Here is a 16,538-nt window from a genome sequence, read left to right on the forward strand (position 1 = left end):
AGGTTCATGATTCCCCTACTCTGGGTTAAAGACTCTGTGCATTCACCCTCTCTATTCCTCTCATGATTTTATATACCTCGATAAGATCACCCCTCATCCTCCTGAGCTCCAAGGAATAAAGCCCTACCCTGCTCAACCTCGCCCTATAGCTCAGGCCCTCGAGTCCTGGCAACATTTATTGCCAATTCAGTTGCTCAACCGTTAAAGTTCAAGAATGTTTCATTGTTATTTGCTGCCTGACCCATTGATTTACTCCAGCACTTTTGCACACGATACCAGCATCTACTGTTGCTTGTTTCGGTTAGTTTAGTTTAGAGATACAGTAGAGAAACAGGCCCTTCAGCCTACCAAGTCCATGCTGACCATCGATCACCTGTTCACACTAGTTCTTTGTTATCCCACTTTCTCATTCACTCCCCACACACTTGGGGGCAATTTACAGAGGGCCAATTAACAAACATGCAAACACACATGCACACACACACATACATGTGCACACTCACTCACTCACACACATATACGCACACACAGACACAAACACACACATACACATATATACACACACAGAACACACATGCACACAGGGACACACACACCCATACACACACACACTCCCATACACTTACACACATTCTCACACTCTCTCACACATTCTCACACACACATACAGCGTGCACCCACAGCACACACACACACACACACACACACACAGGTGCACACTCACACACAGACAAACTCATATATACACACACAGACATAAACACACACGCCACACCTACACACACAAATATACACACACAGACACACACACACCCATACGCGCACACACCCCCATACACTCACACACATTCTCACACTCTCTCGCACACACACACACACACACACACACACGCGGATCTTTGGCACTGCTGCCAATTGCATCTCCAGGTGAAATTCTGTTGTTTTAAGTCCTGTTATTCTTGTTGATTTGCAACAACAGTCTCATTTCCAGATCTCAGTAGAGCTGTTCCCCTTCATGCGTTTTGCCTCATGAATAATTCACTGTTGAAATCCAGAGAATTGCTTTGAACTGATTGCTTTCAGAAGGTGCTTTATAATTGAGTCGCCCAACAATTAGCGAGGCCGTGGGTGTCGGATTAACATTGAACACACACAAGGATCTGTAAAAACCAACTGGCCTTGACACAAATTTGCATAATATCTAAAACCATTAGACATTATGATGTCGCAAAAACAAGACAGACAAAACTGGCAAACATGCAAGCAGAACACAGAATTCAATGCGCATTGTAAATCGCACTAATTCAGTAAACACTGAATGTAATAACTCTTTAAATTAATTACCACGATTGAGAGAGATTTATTAAAGTGGCAAAACCACTCCAATAATGCACGCAGAATGTTCTAGCCGGGACCACTGTGTGTGTGTGTGTGTGTGTCGCCACTTCAACACTTGCCCCAACATTGAAGTATAAATCACAGCAAGAACCAAAATTAAGAGCACAGATAATGGATTTCTACACTTTGTTTTGAAAAATATTTTATTTCGTAGCAAAACTTCTTTGGAAAATATAAGACAATAAGTCCTAGGGGAGGAATGAGGCCAAAGAAAGACACAAAACCTTTGAAGCCTTTTGAAACAAAGTGATGGAGTAACTCAGCGGGGTCAGGCAGCATCTCTGGAGAACATGGATGGGTGATGTTTCGGGTTGAGACCCTTCCTCAGACTGAGTATCAGGGGAGAAGGAGACGAGAGATTTTCCAGAGATGTTGCCTGACCCGCTGAGTTACTCCAGCAGTTTATGTTTTTTTACATTATTAGTGCCTTGACCTGGTTGACCAGAGTTGAAAACCAACTGAGCAGGTCCATTCTTACATAGGTTGCAATACAAGTAGCCAATCATAGACCCAAGCAAACACATGCCTTATTAATGACTTAGGTTTATTATTACCATGTGTATGGAGGTACAGGGAAAAGCTTTGTTTTTCATAGTCATACAGTGTGAAAACAGGCCCAACTTGCCGGCGCCGATCAACATGCCCCATCTACACTAGTCCCACCTGCCTGCGATTGGCCCATATCCCTCTCAACCTGTCCTGTATATACCTGTCTAAATGTTTCTTAAACGTTGCAATAGTACCTGCCTCAACTACCTCCTCCGGCAGCTCGTTCCATACACCCATCCCCTCTGTGTGAAAAGTTACCCGTCAGGCTCCTATTAAATCTTCCCCCAAGGTCATTAGGGATAGAATTCGGCCATTTGGCCCATCAAGTCTACTCCACCATTCAATCGTGGCTGATCTATCTCTCCCTCCTAACCCCATTCTCCTGCCTTCTCCCCAAAACCTCTGACACTTGTACTAATCAAGAATCTATCTATCTCTCCTTAAAAATATCCACTGACTTGGCCTCCACAGCCTTTTGTGGCAAAGAATACCACAGATTCACCACCATCTCACTAAAGAAATTTCTTCTCATCTCCTTCTCAAAAGAACGTCCTTTAATTCTAAGTCTATGACCGCTAGTCCTAGACTCTCCCACTAGTGGAAACATCCTCTCCACATCCACTCTATCCAAGCCTTTCACTATTCTGTAAGTTTCAATGAGGTCCCCCCTCTTTCTTCTAAACTCCAGCGAGTACAGGCCCAGTGCCAACAAACGCTCATCATAGGTTAACCTGCTCATTCCTGGGATCATTCTAGTGTTCTCTGGTTCCCGCTTCCCCTGCCCATGGCAAGAGACTCGTTTATCCGATCTATTCATATGATTTTGTACAACTTTGTAGGATCACCCCTCATCCTCCTGCACTCCAAGGAATAAAGTTCTAGCCTGCCCAACCTCTGCCTACAGCTCAGCCTCGAGCCCTGGCAACATCCTTGTAAATCTTCTCTGAACCCTTTCCAACTTGACAACATTTTTCCCATAACATGGTGCCCAGAACTGAATACAATTCTTTAAACGTGGTTTCACCAACGTCTTATACAACTGCAATATGACCTCCCAACTTCTATACTCAATACTCTGACTGATGAAAGCCAACTTGTCAAAAGCCTTTTTACCACCCTGTCTACCTCTTCTCTCCTCGTTCCCACACCCTCAGCTTCATCTGCCCGTCAGTTCCTTCCACACACCCCCCCCCCCCCGCCCCCACCACTTCTCCCCCAGTTTCCCACCCAAACATGTTGCAGGAAATCAGAGCAGGCTGAGGAAATCCACACGGTCACAGGGAGAACATACAATCTCCACACAGACAAGGTCACGCAAGGTCAGGATCGAACCCGGATCTCTGGCGCTGTGAGGCAGTGGCTCTACCCGCTCCACCACTGTGTCGCTGGAGATTGTTGGTACGCGCTAGATCCCCTGCAACCTGATCAGCAGGTAACCTGCCTACCCTCCTGCTAATGCACACTCTGTGATGAAATCCAATTATTACCAATCTAAAATAAAAGGGTTCTGGTTACGAGGACATCTTATGATCTCTCGCCTTGAACGTTTCATTGCTAATAAGATTCGATAGCTGTTATTCTGCAGGTTGGGAATGTAATTATCTCATTCAGGCTGTGAGACAGCAAGGCATCAAAGCTTTCAGTACATTACTGGCACTCTCATCTACAGGTATTCCATTGACATGGTGAGTGGATGTCTCGGTTGCAGCATCCATGAATCACACCCGAGCATCAGTCTCTTGAAAGGTGCAGCGGTAGAGTTGCTGCCTCAGAGCACCAGAGAACCGGGTTCAATCCGGACTATGGGTGCTGTCTGTATAGTGTTTGTACAGCCTCAGCACCGCACTGCCGTATTGGAGGTTGGGTATTTATCACGCATGAGTGATAATGTTGCCTCTAATGGAGGTGTGGCCATTGTTATTATGGGTGTTGTTTTGCTGATGGAGGTATGATGGGACTGTTTTGCAGTTGTTTGTATTATTGGTGTTGATGATGATATTCTGGTGGTGTTGTGTTGGCGGTCTTGTCCTTGTAGTTGTGTTAATGTTTCTGTTATTGACATTATTGCAAAGTTTAAAGGATCTAGAGTCATAGAGTCTACAGCACGGAAACAGGCCCTTTGGTTCAACTCATCCGTGCCGACCAACATGACCCTTCTACACTAGCCCCACCTACCTGCATTTGGCCCATATCCCTCTATACCGTTCCTGTCCATGTACCTGTCCAAATATTGTTTATGGTACCTGCCTCAACTTCCTCCTTTGGTAGCACGTTTCATATACCCACACTCCTCTGTGTGGAAATGTTGCCCCTCAGGTTCCTATTAAATCTTTCCCTTTTCATCATAGAGTCATACAGAACGGAAACAAGCCCTTCAGCCCAACTTGCCCATGCCGACCAACATGTCCCATCTACAATAGTCCCACCTGCCTGCGTTTTTCCCATATCCCTCTAAATCTGTCCTATCCCAAGTTCCTGTCCACATGTTTCTTAAATGTTACAATAGTACGTGCCTCAACAACCTCTTCCGGCAGCTCATTCCATACACCCACCACCCTTTGTGTAAAAAAGTTACCCCTCAGGTTCCTATTAAATCTTTTCCCCCTTACCTTAAAACGATGTCCTCTACTTCTTGATTCCCCTATTCTAGGCAAAGACTCTGGGCATTTACCTCATCTATTCCCCTCATGATCTTCCCCTCTATAAGATCCCCTCATCCTCCAGCGCTACATGGAATAAAGTCCTAGCTTGCCCAACCTCTCCCTATAGCTCAGGCCCTCGAGTCCTGGTAATATCATTGTAAATCTTCTCTGCACCTGTTCCAGCTTAACATCTTTCCAATAACAGGGGCACATTTTGTGCAGGGCTATACATGATTCCAATCAAACCGTCCACAGTGTACTGATACAGGATAAAGGAAGTAACGTTTAGTGCAAGACAAAGTCCAGTAAAATCCAATTAAAGATAGACCGAGGGTCTCCAATGAGGTAGATGGGAGGTCAGGGCCGCTCTTTAGTTGGTGTTAGGACGGTTCAGTTGCCTGATAACAGCTGGGAAGAAACTGCCCCTGAATCTGGGGGTGTGCGTTTTCACACTTCTGTACCTCTTGCCTGATGGGAGAGGGGAGGAGAGGGAGTGATCGGGGTGGGACTGGTCCTTGATTATGTTGGTGGCCTTGCCGTGGCAGCGTGAAGTGTAGATGGAGTCAATGGAAGGGAGGTTGGTTTGCGTGATGGTCTGGGCTGCGTGCACAACTCTCTGCAATTTCGTATGATGCGGATGGGATATTTTGGGCCGAGGGGCTTGTACTTGGTGGCCTCCTGATAAAGAATTCATGCCGCACACATTTCCATTAGACGGCGGATTGCTTTCTCAGTTCATTCCTTGTAGAAGGGCAGCAGGATTTCACGCTGTTGACAGAGATGTAGTGAGGATATTGTCGGCGATGGTACGCACAGTTCCCAGCCGGTGAGCTGTGAAATATGTAACGCTGATGTGAACTGATAGGGATATGAATTATAAATCAACCCTGACAGAGTAACACAAACCACATCCATTTATCTAGCGCCTTTAACTCCTTGAAGCCTCCCAAAGGGGCCTGTCAGAACCAATTATCAGACATTGGCCGAGATAGTGGAAGAGAGAGGTTAGGACAGTGACAAGACTAAGTGGCAGAGGGAGACTTGAGGAGGGGAGAGGGACTGTGAGGATTGGGGAGGGAGTCATAGGCTGGGGCCGATGGAAATAGAGGCCAGATTTAGGGCAGGCGAACTGGGAGAGGCCATGAAAAAAGAGATTGGTTAAAGCTGTGGGATATTAAACCACAGTGATAAAACAAGTAAATACTCACCCTCCAATTCACTGCATCCTACACACTACTCTACACACACATACACACACACACACAGACTGCGCCCGAGGTCAGGATTAAACCCGGGTCTCTGGCGCTGTGAGGCAGCAGCTCTACCCGCTGCGCCACTGCGCTGCACCTTGTTTTCACCTAAACAAAAGTGAGTAGGTGTTGTAGAATTGTGTGCGGTCAGGGATGTTAGTTAGATGTCACCGTGTGTTCAGTCTCACACTAGTTCCCACTATCAGACTAAAGTCCACTATCAAAGTAATGATTCCATTCTCAGTACTTCACTGTGATGTGCATCAGGATTTTTTTTAACAAAAGTAAGTTTATTTACAAGTACAAAATGATAGTAAAACACTTCGAAGATAATGGCAATTCAAAAAAAAAGAATATGCATACAATGGAGCAGCAGCCTCACGGCACCAGAGACTCGGGTCCGATCCTGACCTCAAGCACTATCTGTGTGGAGTTTGCACGTTCTCCCTGTGACCGAGTGGGTTTTCTCCGGGTGCTCCAGTTTCCTCCCGCATCCCAAAGACGTGTGGATTTGCAGGTTAATTTACCCTTTCTAAATTACCCCTTGTGTGTAGGGAATGGATTAGAAAGTGGGGTAACATGGAACTAGTGTGCAAACGGACACAAAGTGCTGGAGTAACTCAACGGGTCAGGCAGCATCTCTGGAGAACATGAATAGGTGACATTTTGGGTCATTATTATTCAGCATCTGATTCCCAAACTCCAAAGACATACAGGTTTGTAGGTTAATTGGCTTTGGTAAAATTGTAGATTGCCCCTAGTGTGTAGGATAATGTTATTGTACAGGGTGATTGCTGGCCGGTGTGGACTCAGTGGGCCAAAGGGCCTGTTTCTACGCTGTATCTCTGAAGTCTAAAGTCTAAAAGTATGTGACTTCAGACTTTTGTACCTCCTGTCTGATGGGTGAGGAAAGAGGGAGCCTCATCAACACCCTGCACAACTTTATCAACACCTCCCTTTTCATAAACTCCAACCCTCTTAAAATAAAAGTCAATTTCCTGTTTGCCTTCTTAACTACTTGCAGCACCTGTCTGCGAGCTTCTTGTGATGCATGCACCAGAACTCTGAGATCCCTCTGTACTCCACTTACTTGCAATCCCTCTTCATTTAGATGATAATTTGCCTTCTGATTCCTCTTACCAAGATGCTCGCACTTCCCCACATAATCTCCATTTGCGGAATCCTCGCCCACTCTCCCAATTGTTTCTATCCTGAAGCAGACTCTGCATGTCCTCATTACTGAGCTGTACAGCACTGAAACGGTCCCTTCCACCCAACTCCTCCATGCCGACCAGTGCACCCAATCTATGCTAGTCCCACCTGCCCATGTTTGACCTACCTTTCCTGCATGTAGCAGTCCAAATATCTTTTAAATGTTGTTATTGTACTTGCCTTAACTACCTCCTCTGGCAGCTCATTCCATAAACCTACCACACTCGTGTGAAAAGTTGTACCTCAGGTTCCTATGAAAGCTTTCCCCCTTCACATTTAACCAATGCCCCTACCCTAGGTAAAAAAACTGCATCTGCCCTATCTATTCTCATCATGATTTTACACACCTCTGTAAGGTCACCCCTCAGCCTCCTGCGCTCCAGGGAATAAAGTCCTAGCCTGTCCAACCTCTCCCTGTACCTCAGGGCCTCGAGTCCTGGCAACATCCACGTAGATCTTCTCTGCACCCTTTCCAGCTTAAAGACATCCTTCCTGAGCAGGGTGACCTAAACTGAACACAATACTCCAACTGTGGCCTCACCAACGTTGTGTACAACTGTAACATAATGTGCCAACTTCTATTCTCAATACCCTGAATGATGAAGGCCAATGTACCAAAAGCCTTCTTGACCACCCAATCTACACGTGACAGCACTTTCAGGGAGCTATGTGGCTATGAAACAAAGAACTGCAGATACTGGTTTACAAAAAAAGACACAAAGTGCTGGAGTAAGTCAGAGGGTCAGGCAGCATTTTTGAAGAACATGGATAAGTGACTTTTCAAAAAGAAGCTAACAAAACTAGCTAGTGTCTGAAGGCAGTTCAAACCCCCCCCCCCCCCTCCCCCTCCCCCCATCTCAAGGGCAATTGGGGATGGGCAACACACACACGCTGGCTTCGTCAGCGATACCACGACCAAAGAAAATGACTGTGGCAAATGGTGTCCGTGGACTGGAGTTTCGAAAAGACTGGAATATAAAACGAGGGATGTAATGCTGAGGCTTTATAAGCCATTGGTCAGACTGCATTTGGAATATTGTGAGCAGTTTTGGGCCTCAAATCTGAGGAAGGATGTGCTGGCGTTGGAGAGGGTCCAGAGGATGTTTACGACAACGATCCTAGTGATGATTGCTTTAATGTATGACGTACCTTTAGAAATTAGATGAGGAAGAATTTCCCTTAGTCAGAGAGGATGGTGAATCTGTGGAATTCATTGCCACAGACGGATGTGGAGGCCAAGTCAAAGGGGAATTTTTAAGGCAGAGATTGATAGGTTCTTGATGGGTGTCAGGAGTTATGGGGAGAAGGCAAGAAAGAGGGAAAGATAGATCAGCCATGATTGAATGGCGAAGTAAACTTGATGGGCAGTAAGGCCTTCCCCTGCTCCTATGACTTATGACTGTACCTGGAGTCTGATACTAGTCCCCAGCCCCTCGTCTCTTGCCTGTTCTAACCAATGTCATTATGTTTCTTTCTCTTGCAGTGCGACTACACGATAGCATATCGGAGGAGGGACATCACTACCTGCTCTTTGATCTGTAAGTCGCTTACTTTTAGTTTTGGAGATACAGCGTGGAAACAGGCCCTTCGGCCCACCAAGTCCCCGCCGACCAGCGATCACCCCATACACTAGCACTATCCTATACACTAGGGACAATTTACAATGTTACTGAATCCAATTAACCTGTAAACATGTACATCTTCGGAGTTTGGGAGGAAACCAGAGCCAATATAGACAATAGACAATAGGTGCAGGAGTAGGCCATTCAGCCCTTCGAGCCAGCACCGCCATTCAATGCGATCATGGCTGATCACTCTCAATCAGTACCCCGTTCCTGCCTTCTCCCCATACCCCCTAACTCCGCTATCCTTAAGAGCTCTATCCAGCTCTCTCTTGAAAGCATCCAACGAACTGGCCTCCACTGCCTTCTGAGGCAGAGAATTCCACACCTTCACCACCCTCTGACTGAAAAAGTTCTTCCTCATCTCCGTTCTAAATGGCCTACCCCTTATTCTTAAACTGTGGCCCCTTGTTCTGGACTCCCCCAACATTGGGAACATGTTATCTGCCTCTAATGTGTCCAATCCCCTAATTATCTTATATGTTTCAATAAGATCCCCCCTCATCCTTCTAAATTCCAGTGTATACAAGCCCAATCGCTCCAGCCTTTCAACATACGACAGTCCCGCCATTCCGGGAATTAACCTAGTGAACCTACGCTGCACGCCCTCCATAGCAAGAATATCCTTCCTCAAATTTGGAGACCAAAACTGCACACAGTACTCCAGGTGCGGTCTCACCAGGGCCCGGTACAACTGTAGAAAGACCTCTTTGCTCCTATACTCAACTCCTCTTGTTACGAAGGCCAACATTCCATTGGCTTTCTTCACTGCCTGCTGTACCTGCATGCTTCCTTTCATTGACTGATGCACTAGGACACCCAGATCTCGTTGAACTCCCCCTCCTCCTAACTTGACACCATTCAGATAATAATCTGCCTCTCTATTCTTGCTTCCAAAGTGAATAACCTCACACTTATCTACATTAAACTGCATCTGCCATGTATCCGCCCACTCACACAACCTGTCCAAGTCACCCTGCAGCCTTATTGCATCTTCCTCACAATTCACACTACCCCCAACTTAGTATCATCTGCAAATTTGCTAATGGTACTTTTAATCCCTTCGTCTAAGTCATTAATGTATATCGTAAATAGCTGGGGTCCCAGCACCGAACCTTGCGGTACCCCACTGGTCACTGCCTGCCATTCCGAAAGGGACCCATTTATCCCCACTCTTTGCTTTCTGTCTGTCAACCAATTTTCTATCCATGTCAGTACCCTACCCCCAATACCATGTGCCCTAATTTTGCCCACTAATCTCCTATGTGGGACCTTGTCGAAGGCTTTCTGAAAGTCGAGGTACACCACATCCACTGACTCTCCCTTGTCAATTTTCCTAGTTACATCCTCAAAAAATTCCAGTAGATTTGTCAAGCATGATTTCCCCTTCGTAAATCCATGCTGACTCGGAATGATCCCGTTACTGCTATCCAAATGCTCAGCAATTTCGTCTTTTATAATTGACTCCAGCATCTTCCCCACCACTGATGTCAGACTAACTGGTCTATAATTACCCGTTTTCTCTCTCCCTCCTTTCTTAAAAAGTGGGATAACATTTGCTATCCTCCAATCCACAGGAACTGATCCTGAATCTATAGAACATTGAAAAATGATCTCCAATGCTTCCACTATTTCTAGAGCCACCTCCTTAAGTACTCTGGGATGCAGACCATCAGGCCCTGGGGATTTATCAGCCTTCAGTCCCATCAGTCTACCCAAAACCATTTCCTGCCTAATGTGGATTTCCTTCAGTTCCTCCATCACCCTAGGTTCTCCGGCCCCTAGAACATTTGGGAGATTGTGTGTATCTTCCTCAGTGAAGACAGATCCAAAGTAATGGTTTAACTCATCTGCCATTTCTTTGTTCCCCATAATAAATTCCCCTGCTTCTGTCTTCAAGGGACCCACATTTGCCTTGACTATTTTTTTCCTCTTCACGTACCTAAAAAAACTTTTGCTATCCTCCTTTATATTATTGGCTAGTTTACCCTCGTACCTCATCTTTTCTCCCCGTATTGCCTTTTTAGTTAACTTTTGTTGCTCTTTAAAAGAGTCCCAATCCTCTGTCTTCCCACTCTTCTTTGCTATGTTATACTTCCTCTCCTTAATTTTTATGCTGTCCCTGACTTCCCTCGTCAGCCACAGGTGTCTCTTACTCCCCTTAGAGTCTTTCCACCTCTTTGGAATAAATTGATCCTGCAACCTCTGCATTATTCCCAGGAATACCTGCCATTGCTGTTCTACCGTCTTCCCTGCTAGGGCCTCCTTCCAATCAATTTTGGCCAGCTCCTGCCTCATGCCTCTGTAATCCCCTTTGCTATACTGTAATACCGACACTTCCGATTTTCCCTTCTGCCTTTCCATTTGCAGAGTAAAACTTATCATGTTGTGATCACTGCCTCCTAATGGCTCTTTTACCTCTAGTCCCCTTATCAGATCAGGATCATTACACAACACTAAATCCAGAATTGCCTTCTCCCTGGTAGGCTCCAGTACAAGCTGTTCTAAGAATCCATCTCGAAGGCACTCTACAAACTCTCTTTCCTGGGGTCCATTTCCAACCTGATTTTCCCAGTCTACCTGCATGTTGAAATCTCCCATAACCACCGTAGCATTACATTTTTGACACGCCAATTTTATCTCCTGATTCAACTTGCACCCTATGTCGAGGCTACTGTTTGGGGGCCTATAGATAACTCCCATTAGGGTCTTTTTACCCTTACAATTTCTCATTTCTATCCATACTGATTCAACATCTCCTGATTCTATGTCACCCCTTGCAAGGGAATGAATATCATTCCTTACCATCAGAGCAACCCCACCCCCTCTGCCCACCTGTCTGTCTTTTCTATACGTTGTGTACCCCTGAATATTCAGTTCCCAGCCCTGGTCCTCTTGTAGCCATGTCTCAGTGATCCCTACAACATCATACTTGCCCATGACTAACTGAGCCTCAAGCTCATCCACTTTATTTTTTATACTACGCGCATTTAAGTACAACACTTTAACTTCTGTATTTACCTCCCCTCTCACATCGTTCACAATTGGCCCTGCCCTTAATTTCTTTTCCCCTCTAGAACTTCTGTTCCCATTCTTCCGAGAGTCTTTTGCAATATCTCCTGTATTCCCTTTTACCTCATCTTCATATTCACAATTTGTTAACCCCTCCCCCCCACTACTTAGTTTAAAGCCACAGGTGTCACACTAGCAAACCTGCCTGCCAGAATGCTTGTCCCCCTGCCGAACAGACAAACTCCATACAGACAGCACCCGTAGTCAGGATCGAACCCGAGTCTCTGGCGCTGTGAGGCAGCAACTCTACCGCTGCACCACCTGCCGCCCAATCGTAATTAAGTGAAGATGTTCACTTGTTAAGTATTGGAACATAGAACAGTACAGCACAGGAACAGGTCCTTCAGCCCAAAATGTCCGTGCCGATCAGGATGCCAGTCCAACTCTTACTAGCCTGCACATAATCTATATCCCTCCATTCCCTCCATATCCATGTGCCTATCTAAAAGCCTCTTAAACAACAATATTGTATCTGCCTCCACCACCATGCCAGGCAGCACATTCTAGGCCACCACCACCCTCTGTTTAAAAAACTTGCTCACATATCTTTAAACTTTGCCCCTCTCACCTTAAGCTATGCCCTCCGGTGTTGAACTTTTCCAACCTGGTTCTGACTGTCTCCCCTATCTATGCCTCACATAATTTTATGTATATCTATCAAGTCGTCTATTCCTGTGAAAGTTCAGTTTGGTTTAGTTTATTATTGTCACATGTACAGTGTAAAGCTTTTTTGTTTGCTATCCAGTCAGCGGAAAGACTATACGTGATTACAATCAAGCCGTCCACAGTGGACAGATACAGGATAAAGGGAATAGGACCAAAGGGCACAGCCTCAGGATAAAATTACACACCTTTAGAATGGAGATGAGGTGGAATTTCTTTAGTCCAAGAGTGGTGAATCTGTGGAATTAATTGCCACAGACGGCGGTGGAATCCAATTCAGTGGCGATTGACGTTCTTGATTAGCAAGGGTTTTAAAGGTTACGGGGAGAAGGCAGGAGAATGTGGATGAGAGGGAAAAGTAGATCAGCCATAATTGAATGGCGGAGTAGACTCAATGGGTGGATTGGCCTGATTCTGCCCTTGTGACTCATGAACTTATGAAGTTTTCCATGTTCTCCAGGGATGCTGCCTGACCCACCAGGTTGCTCCAGCACGCTTGTCCTTTGTCATTGTACCTGTACCTCACCATACTTGTGCAGATGACAATAAACTCGACTTGACAGAAACAGAGATGAGTAACTGTGAATAACTTTGTTTTGTTCTGCGCCCGTTAATAGGTTCTTTCTCACTTTTCCCACAGAATAACAGGCGGGGAGCTGTTTGAAGATATTGTGGCCCGAGAATACTACAGCGAGGCTGATGCCAGGTAGGAACGCAAGGTCAAGTATCACAGAGTCATACAGAGTGGAAACAGGCCATCCAGCCCAACTTGCCCATGTCGACCAAAATGCCCCATCTACACCAGTCCCACCTGTCCACGCTTGGCCCTTATCCCTCCAAACCTATCCGATCCATGTACCAGTCCAAAGGTTTTTTAAACATTGCAATAGTACCTGCATCATGTACCTCAGTCCCTTTGGCCCAACTCACACATGCCGACTGAGATGGCACATCTAAGCTAGTCTCATTTGCCAGTGTTCAATTGGAAATTGGCGAGAAAGTGGCCAGATTCCATGTTGGGAAATTAATGTCATAGTCATACAGCATGGAAACCTGCCCTTCGGCCCAACTTGCCCATGCCAACCAAGATGCCCCATCTATACTAATCCCACATACATGTATTTGGCAATCTATACCTTTCGTATCCATGTACCTGTCCAAATGTCTATTAAATGATGTTATGGTACCTGCCTCAACTACCTTCTCTGGCAGCTTGTTCCATATGCCCTTGACTCTCTGTGGCCACACCGTTGACTTGAAGAAAGTGAAAGGCCTGGATAGAGTGGAATTGGAGAGGATGTTTCCACTATTGGGAGAGTCTAGGACCAGAGGGCGCAGCCTCAGAAAAAAAGAACATACCTTTAGAAAGGAGCGGAGGATGGATTTCTTTAGCCAGAGGGTGGTGAATCTGCCTAATTCATTACCACAGACGATGGTGGAGACTGTCATTGGTTATTTTCAAAGCGAAGATTGATCGGTTCTTGATTAGTAAGGGCATCAAAGGTTATGGGGAGAAGGCAGGAGAATGGTGTTGAAAGGGAAAGATAGATCATCCATGATTGAAGAATGTAGATTCAATGGGCTAAATGTCCTCATTCTGCTCCTATGACTTATGAGGGAAGTCTAAAGAGAAGCTGTTGAAGGTGAGGACAAGTTCCACCAGGTGCAGGAGAGTGTTAGCCAAGGGAAAATGATTGGGTCTCAGTCCAAGGGAGAATGGAGGGCCTTGAGACCTTCTTGGTGGGGGATGGAGGTGCACAGGGATTGGACGTTCATGGAAAAGATGACGTGATGGGGCCCTAGGAAATGAAAGCTATTGAAGAGTATGTGAAGTGTCTCAGATGTAGGTGAGAAGGGACTGGACAAGGGGAGATAAGATAGAATCAAAGAATTTGGAGATGAGTCCAGTGGGTTTCGGTTTGTGGTTAGAATGACGGAGCAGACTTGATGGGCCAAATTGCCCAAATCTGCTCAGATATCTTATTAACTTATGAACTTTAGGGTTAGGTTTATTATTATTGTCCCGTGTACTGAGGTAGAGTGAAAAGCTTTGTTTTACATGCTATCCAATGAAATCAGATGGCACTATACATGACTACAATCAAGTCAAATTCAACTACAATAGGCAGAGCAAAGGAGAAGATACAGAGTGCAGAATATAGCTTAGCATTGTCCAATGTCCGCAATGGGGTAGAGGTGAATCGGACAGTACCCTAGCTTATGGAAGGACCGTTCACAAGCCTGATAACAGAGGGGAAGCAACTGTTCCTGAGGACTGAATGATTCTACCAGGGCAGTCCTGTTTGTAGATTCTGGGAAGGAGATAGAAGCAGCCAATGTGGGGCTGGAGAAATATGAGGTTGGTGGAGGGGAGATGGCTATCGGTGATGAGATCGGTGGTGGTCCAGGAGATGGTGGCCTGGTGTTCGGCTTTGGGGTCATGGTTACAGGGTTTGAGAGGGAACGTAGAGGGAACATTACACAGCTCCATTTAGATCTTGTGGTAGGAAGGAGCTGCAGATTCTGATTTACATCAAAGATGGACACAAAATGCTGGAGTAACTCAGCAGGTCAGGCAGCATCTCTGGAGAAAAGAACTTAGTGACGTTTCAGGTCGGGGCCTTTCTTCAGACTGTGAGTCAGGCAAGGAAGTGGGGCTCCGTCAAATGGCTGTCCCGGGAGGACGATGGGCCAAATGGCTTCCTTCCGGGCCTTGCTCTCAGTCTGAAGAAGGGTCTTGACCCGGAACGTCACCTATTCCATTTTCCCCAGAGATGCTGCCTGACCTGCTGAGTTACTCCAGCATTTTGCGTCTATCTTCCTTTTAGATCTCCTTGTGCTGGCTTCAAGGTCCTGGGTCTGTGGCACACAACAAGCCTCTCAGACCAAGCGCGCCATCTGTTTGTAGCTGGCATTGATCAAGAGTTTGAAGAGGAAAAGTCGATAATTAGGATTATTTTCTATCCTGGCACAGATTGTGAGAATCAAGGCCAAGCCCAGCCTTTATTGTTTGTTGCTAGGCAGCAGTGAGATGTGTGATTACTGCTCAGAAAAAAAAGCCATTTGGTCCACGTGGGACAGCCCTTTGAAGGAGCCCCACTTCCTTTCTTGATATGTATACAGTATGTCCCCCTTCCAGTTCCTCTCCGCTTCCCCTCAGAGAGTTCCTTTCAGCCTGCTGTCTCATCCCAGATTATACAAACTTGATGCACTCAAACATTTTCCACCTCTCTCATGTATCTAGCTACAGTGATTTTTTTTCTTTTTGCATACAATCCAGTAAAGCCGTACAGCAAACCTCACCCAGGCAGCACACAAGAGTAGCCACGTTTCTGGCACTAACAAAGTGACCTTAAACCTTAAACCTGTGACCTCTGGTTCTTGATTCCCCTGCTTTGGGCAAGAGATTCTGTGCATTCACCCTCTCAATTCCCCTCATGATTTTCGACATCTCTACAAGATCACCCCTCAGCCCCCTGCGCTCCAGGGAATAAAGTCCTAGCCTGCCCAACCTCTCCCTGTCTATAGCTCAGGCCCTCGAGTCTTGGCAACATCTTCATAAATCTCTGCACCTTTTCCAGCTCAACAACATCACTGACTGCATTCTTCTGCCTGCAATGTTTTATTTTGTAGTCACTGCATCCAACAGATCTTGGAGGCTGTTCTGCATTGTCATCAGATGGGAATCGTACATCGGGATCTCAAGGTGAGCTTCCAGCAACAAAACAATTCATTACTTTAGATGCTAGACTTCAGAGATACAGTGCGGAAACAGGTCCTTCGGCCCACAGAGTCCATGCCAACCATTATTCACCCGTTCACACTAATTCAAAGTTATCCCACTTTCTCACCCACTCCCTGCACACTAGGGGCAATTTACAGCAGCCAATTAACCTACAAACCTGCGCGTATTTGGGGTGTGGGAGGAAAGCTGAGCACCCGGAGAAAACCCACACAGTCAGAGTCTGAAGAAGGGTCTCGATCTGAAACGTCACCCATACATTTTCTCCAGAGATGTGGCGTGTATCTGTGCTGTTTGATTCTGTGACTCTATGACTTTTTGAGGTTAAACAATGCAGAAATTGAAGGAGAGCATTGAGTCATACAGTGTCTAAACAGGCCCTTCAGCC

General features: G+C 45.9%; 1 protein-coding gene across 1 annotated transcript in view; it reads left to right on the top strand.

Moving 5' to 3' along the window:
- Positions 1-16,538, top strand: part of LOC144600182 (calcium/calmodulin-dependent protein kinase type II subunit alpha) — a 94,677-nt gene that overhangs the window by 41,918 nt on the left and 36,221 nt on the right. Inside the window, exons 4-6 of the mRNA XM_078411668.1 lie at positions 8,535-8,589; positions 13,049-13,114; positions 16,042-16,114. Of these exons, the coding sequence (XP_078267794.1) occupies positions 8,535-8,589; positions 13,049-13,114; positions 16,042-16,114 (194 nt within the window). The remainder of the gene's footprint in view (positions 1-8,534; positions 8,590-13,048; positions 13,115-16,041; positions 16,115-16,538) is intronic.

The sequence above is a fragment of the Rhinoraja longicauda genome, chromosome 14 (assembly GCF_053455715.1).
Source record: "Rhinoraja longicauda isolate Sanriku21f chromosome 14, sRhiLon1.1, whole genome shotgun sequence".
Taxonomy (NCBI): Eukaryota; Metazoa; Chordata; class Chondrichthyes; order Rajiformes; family Arhynchobatidae; genus Rhinoraja; species Rhinoraja longicauda.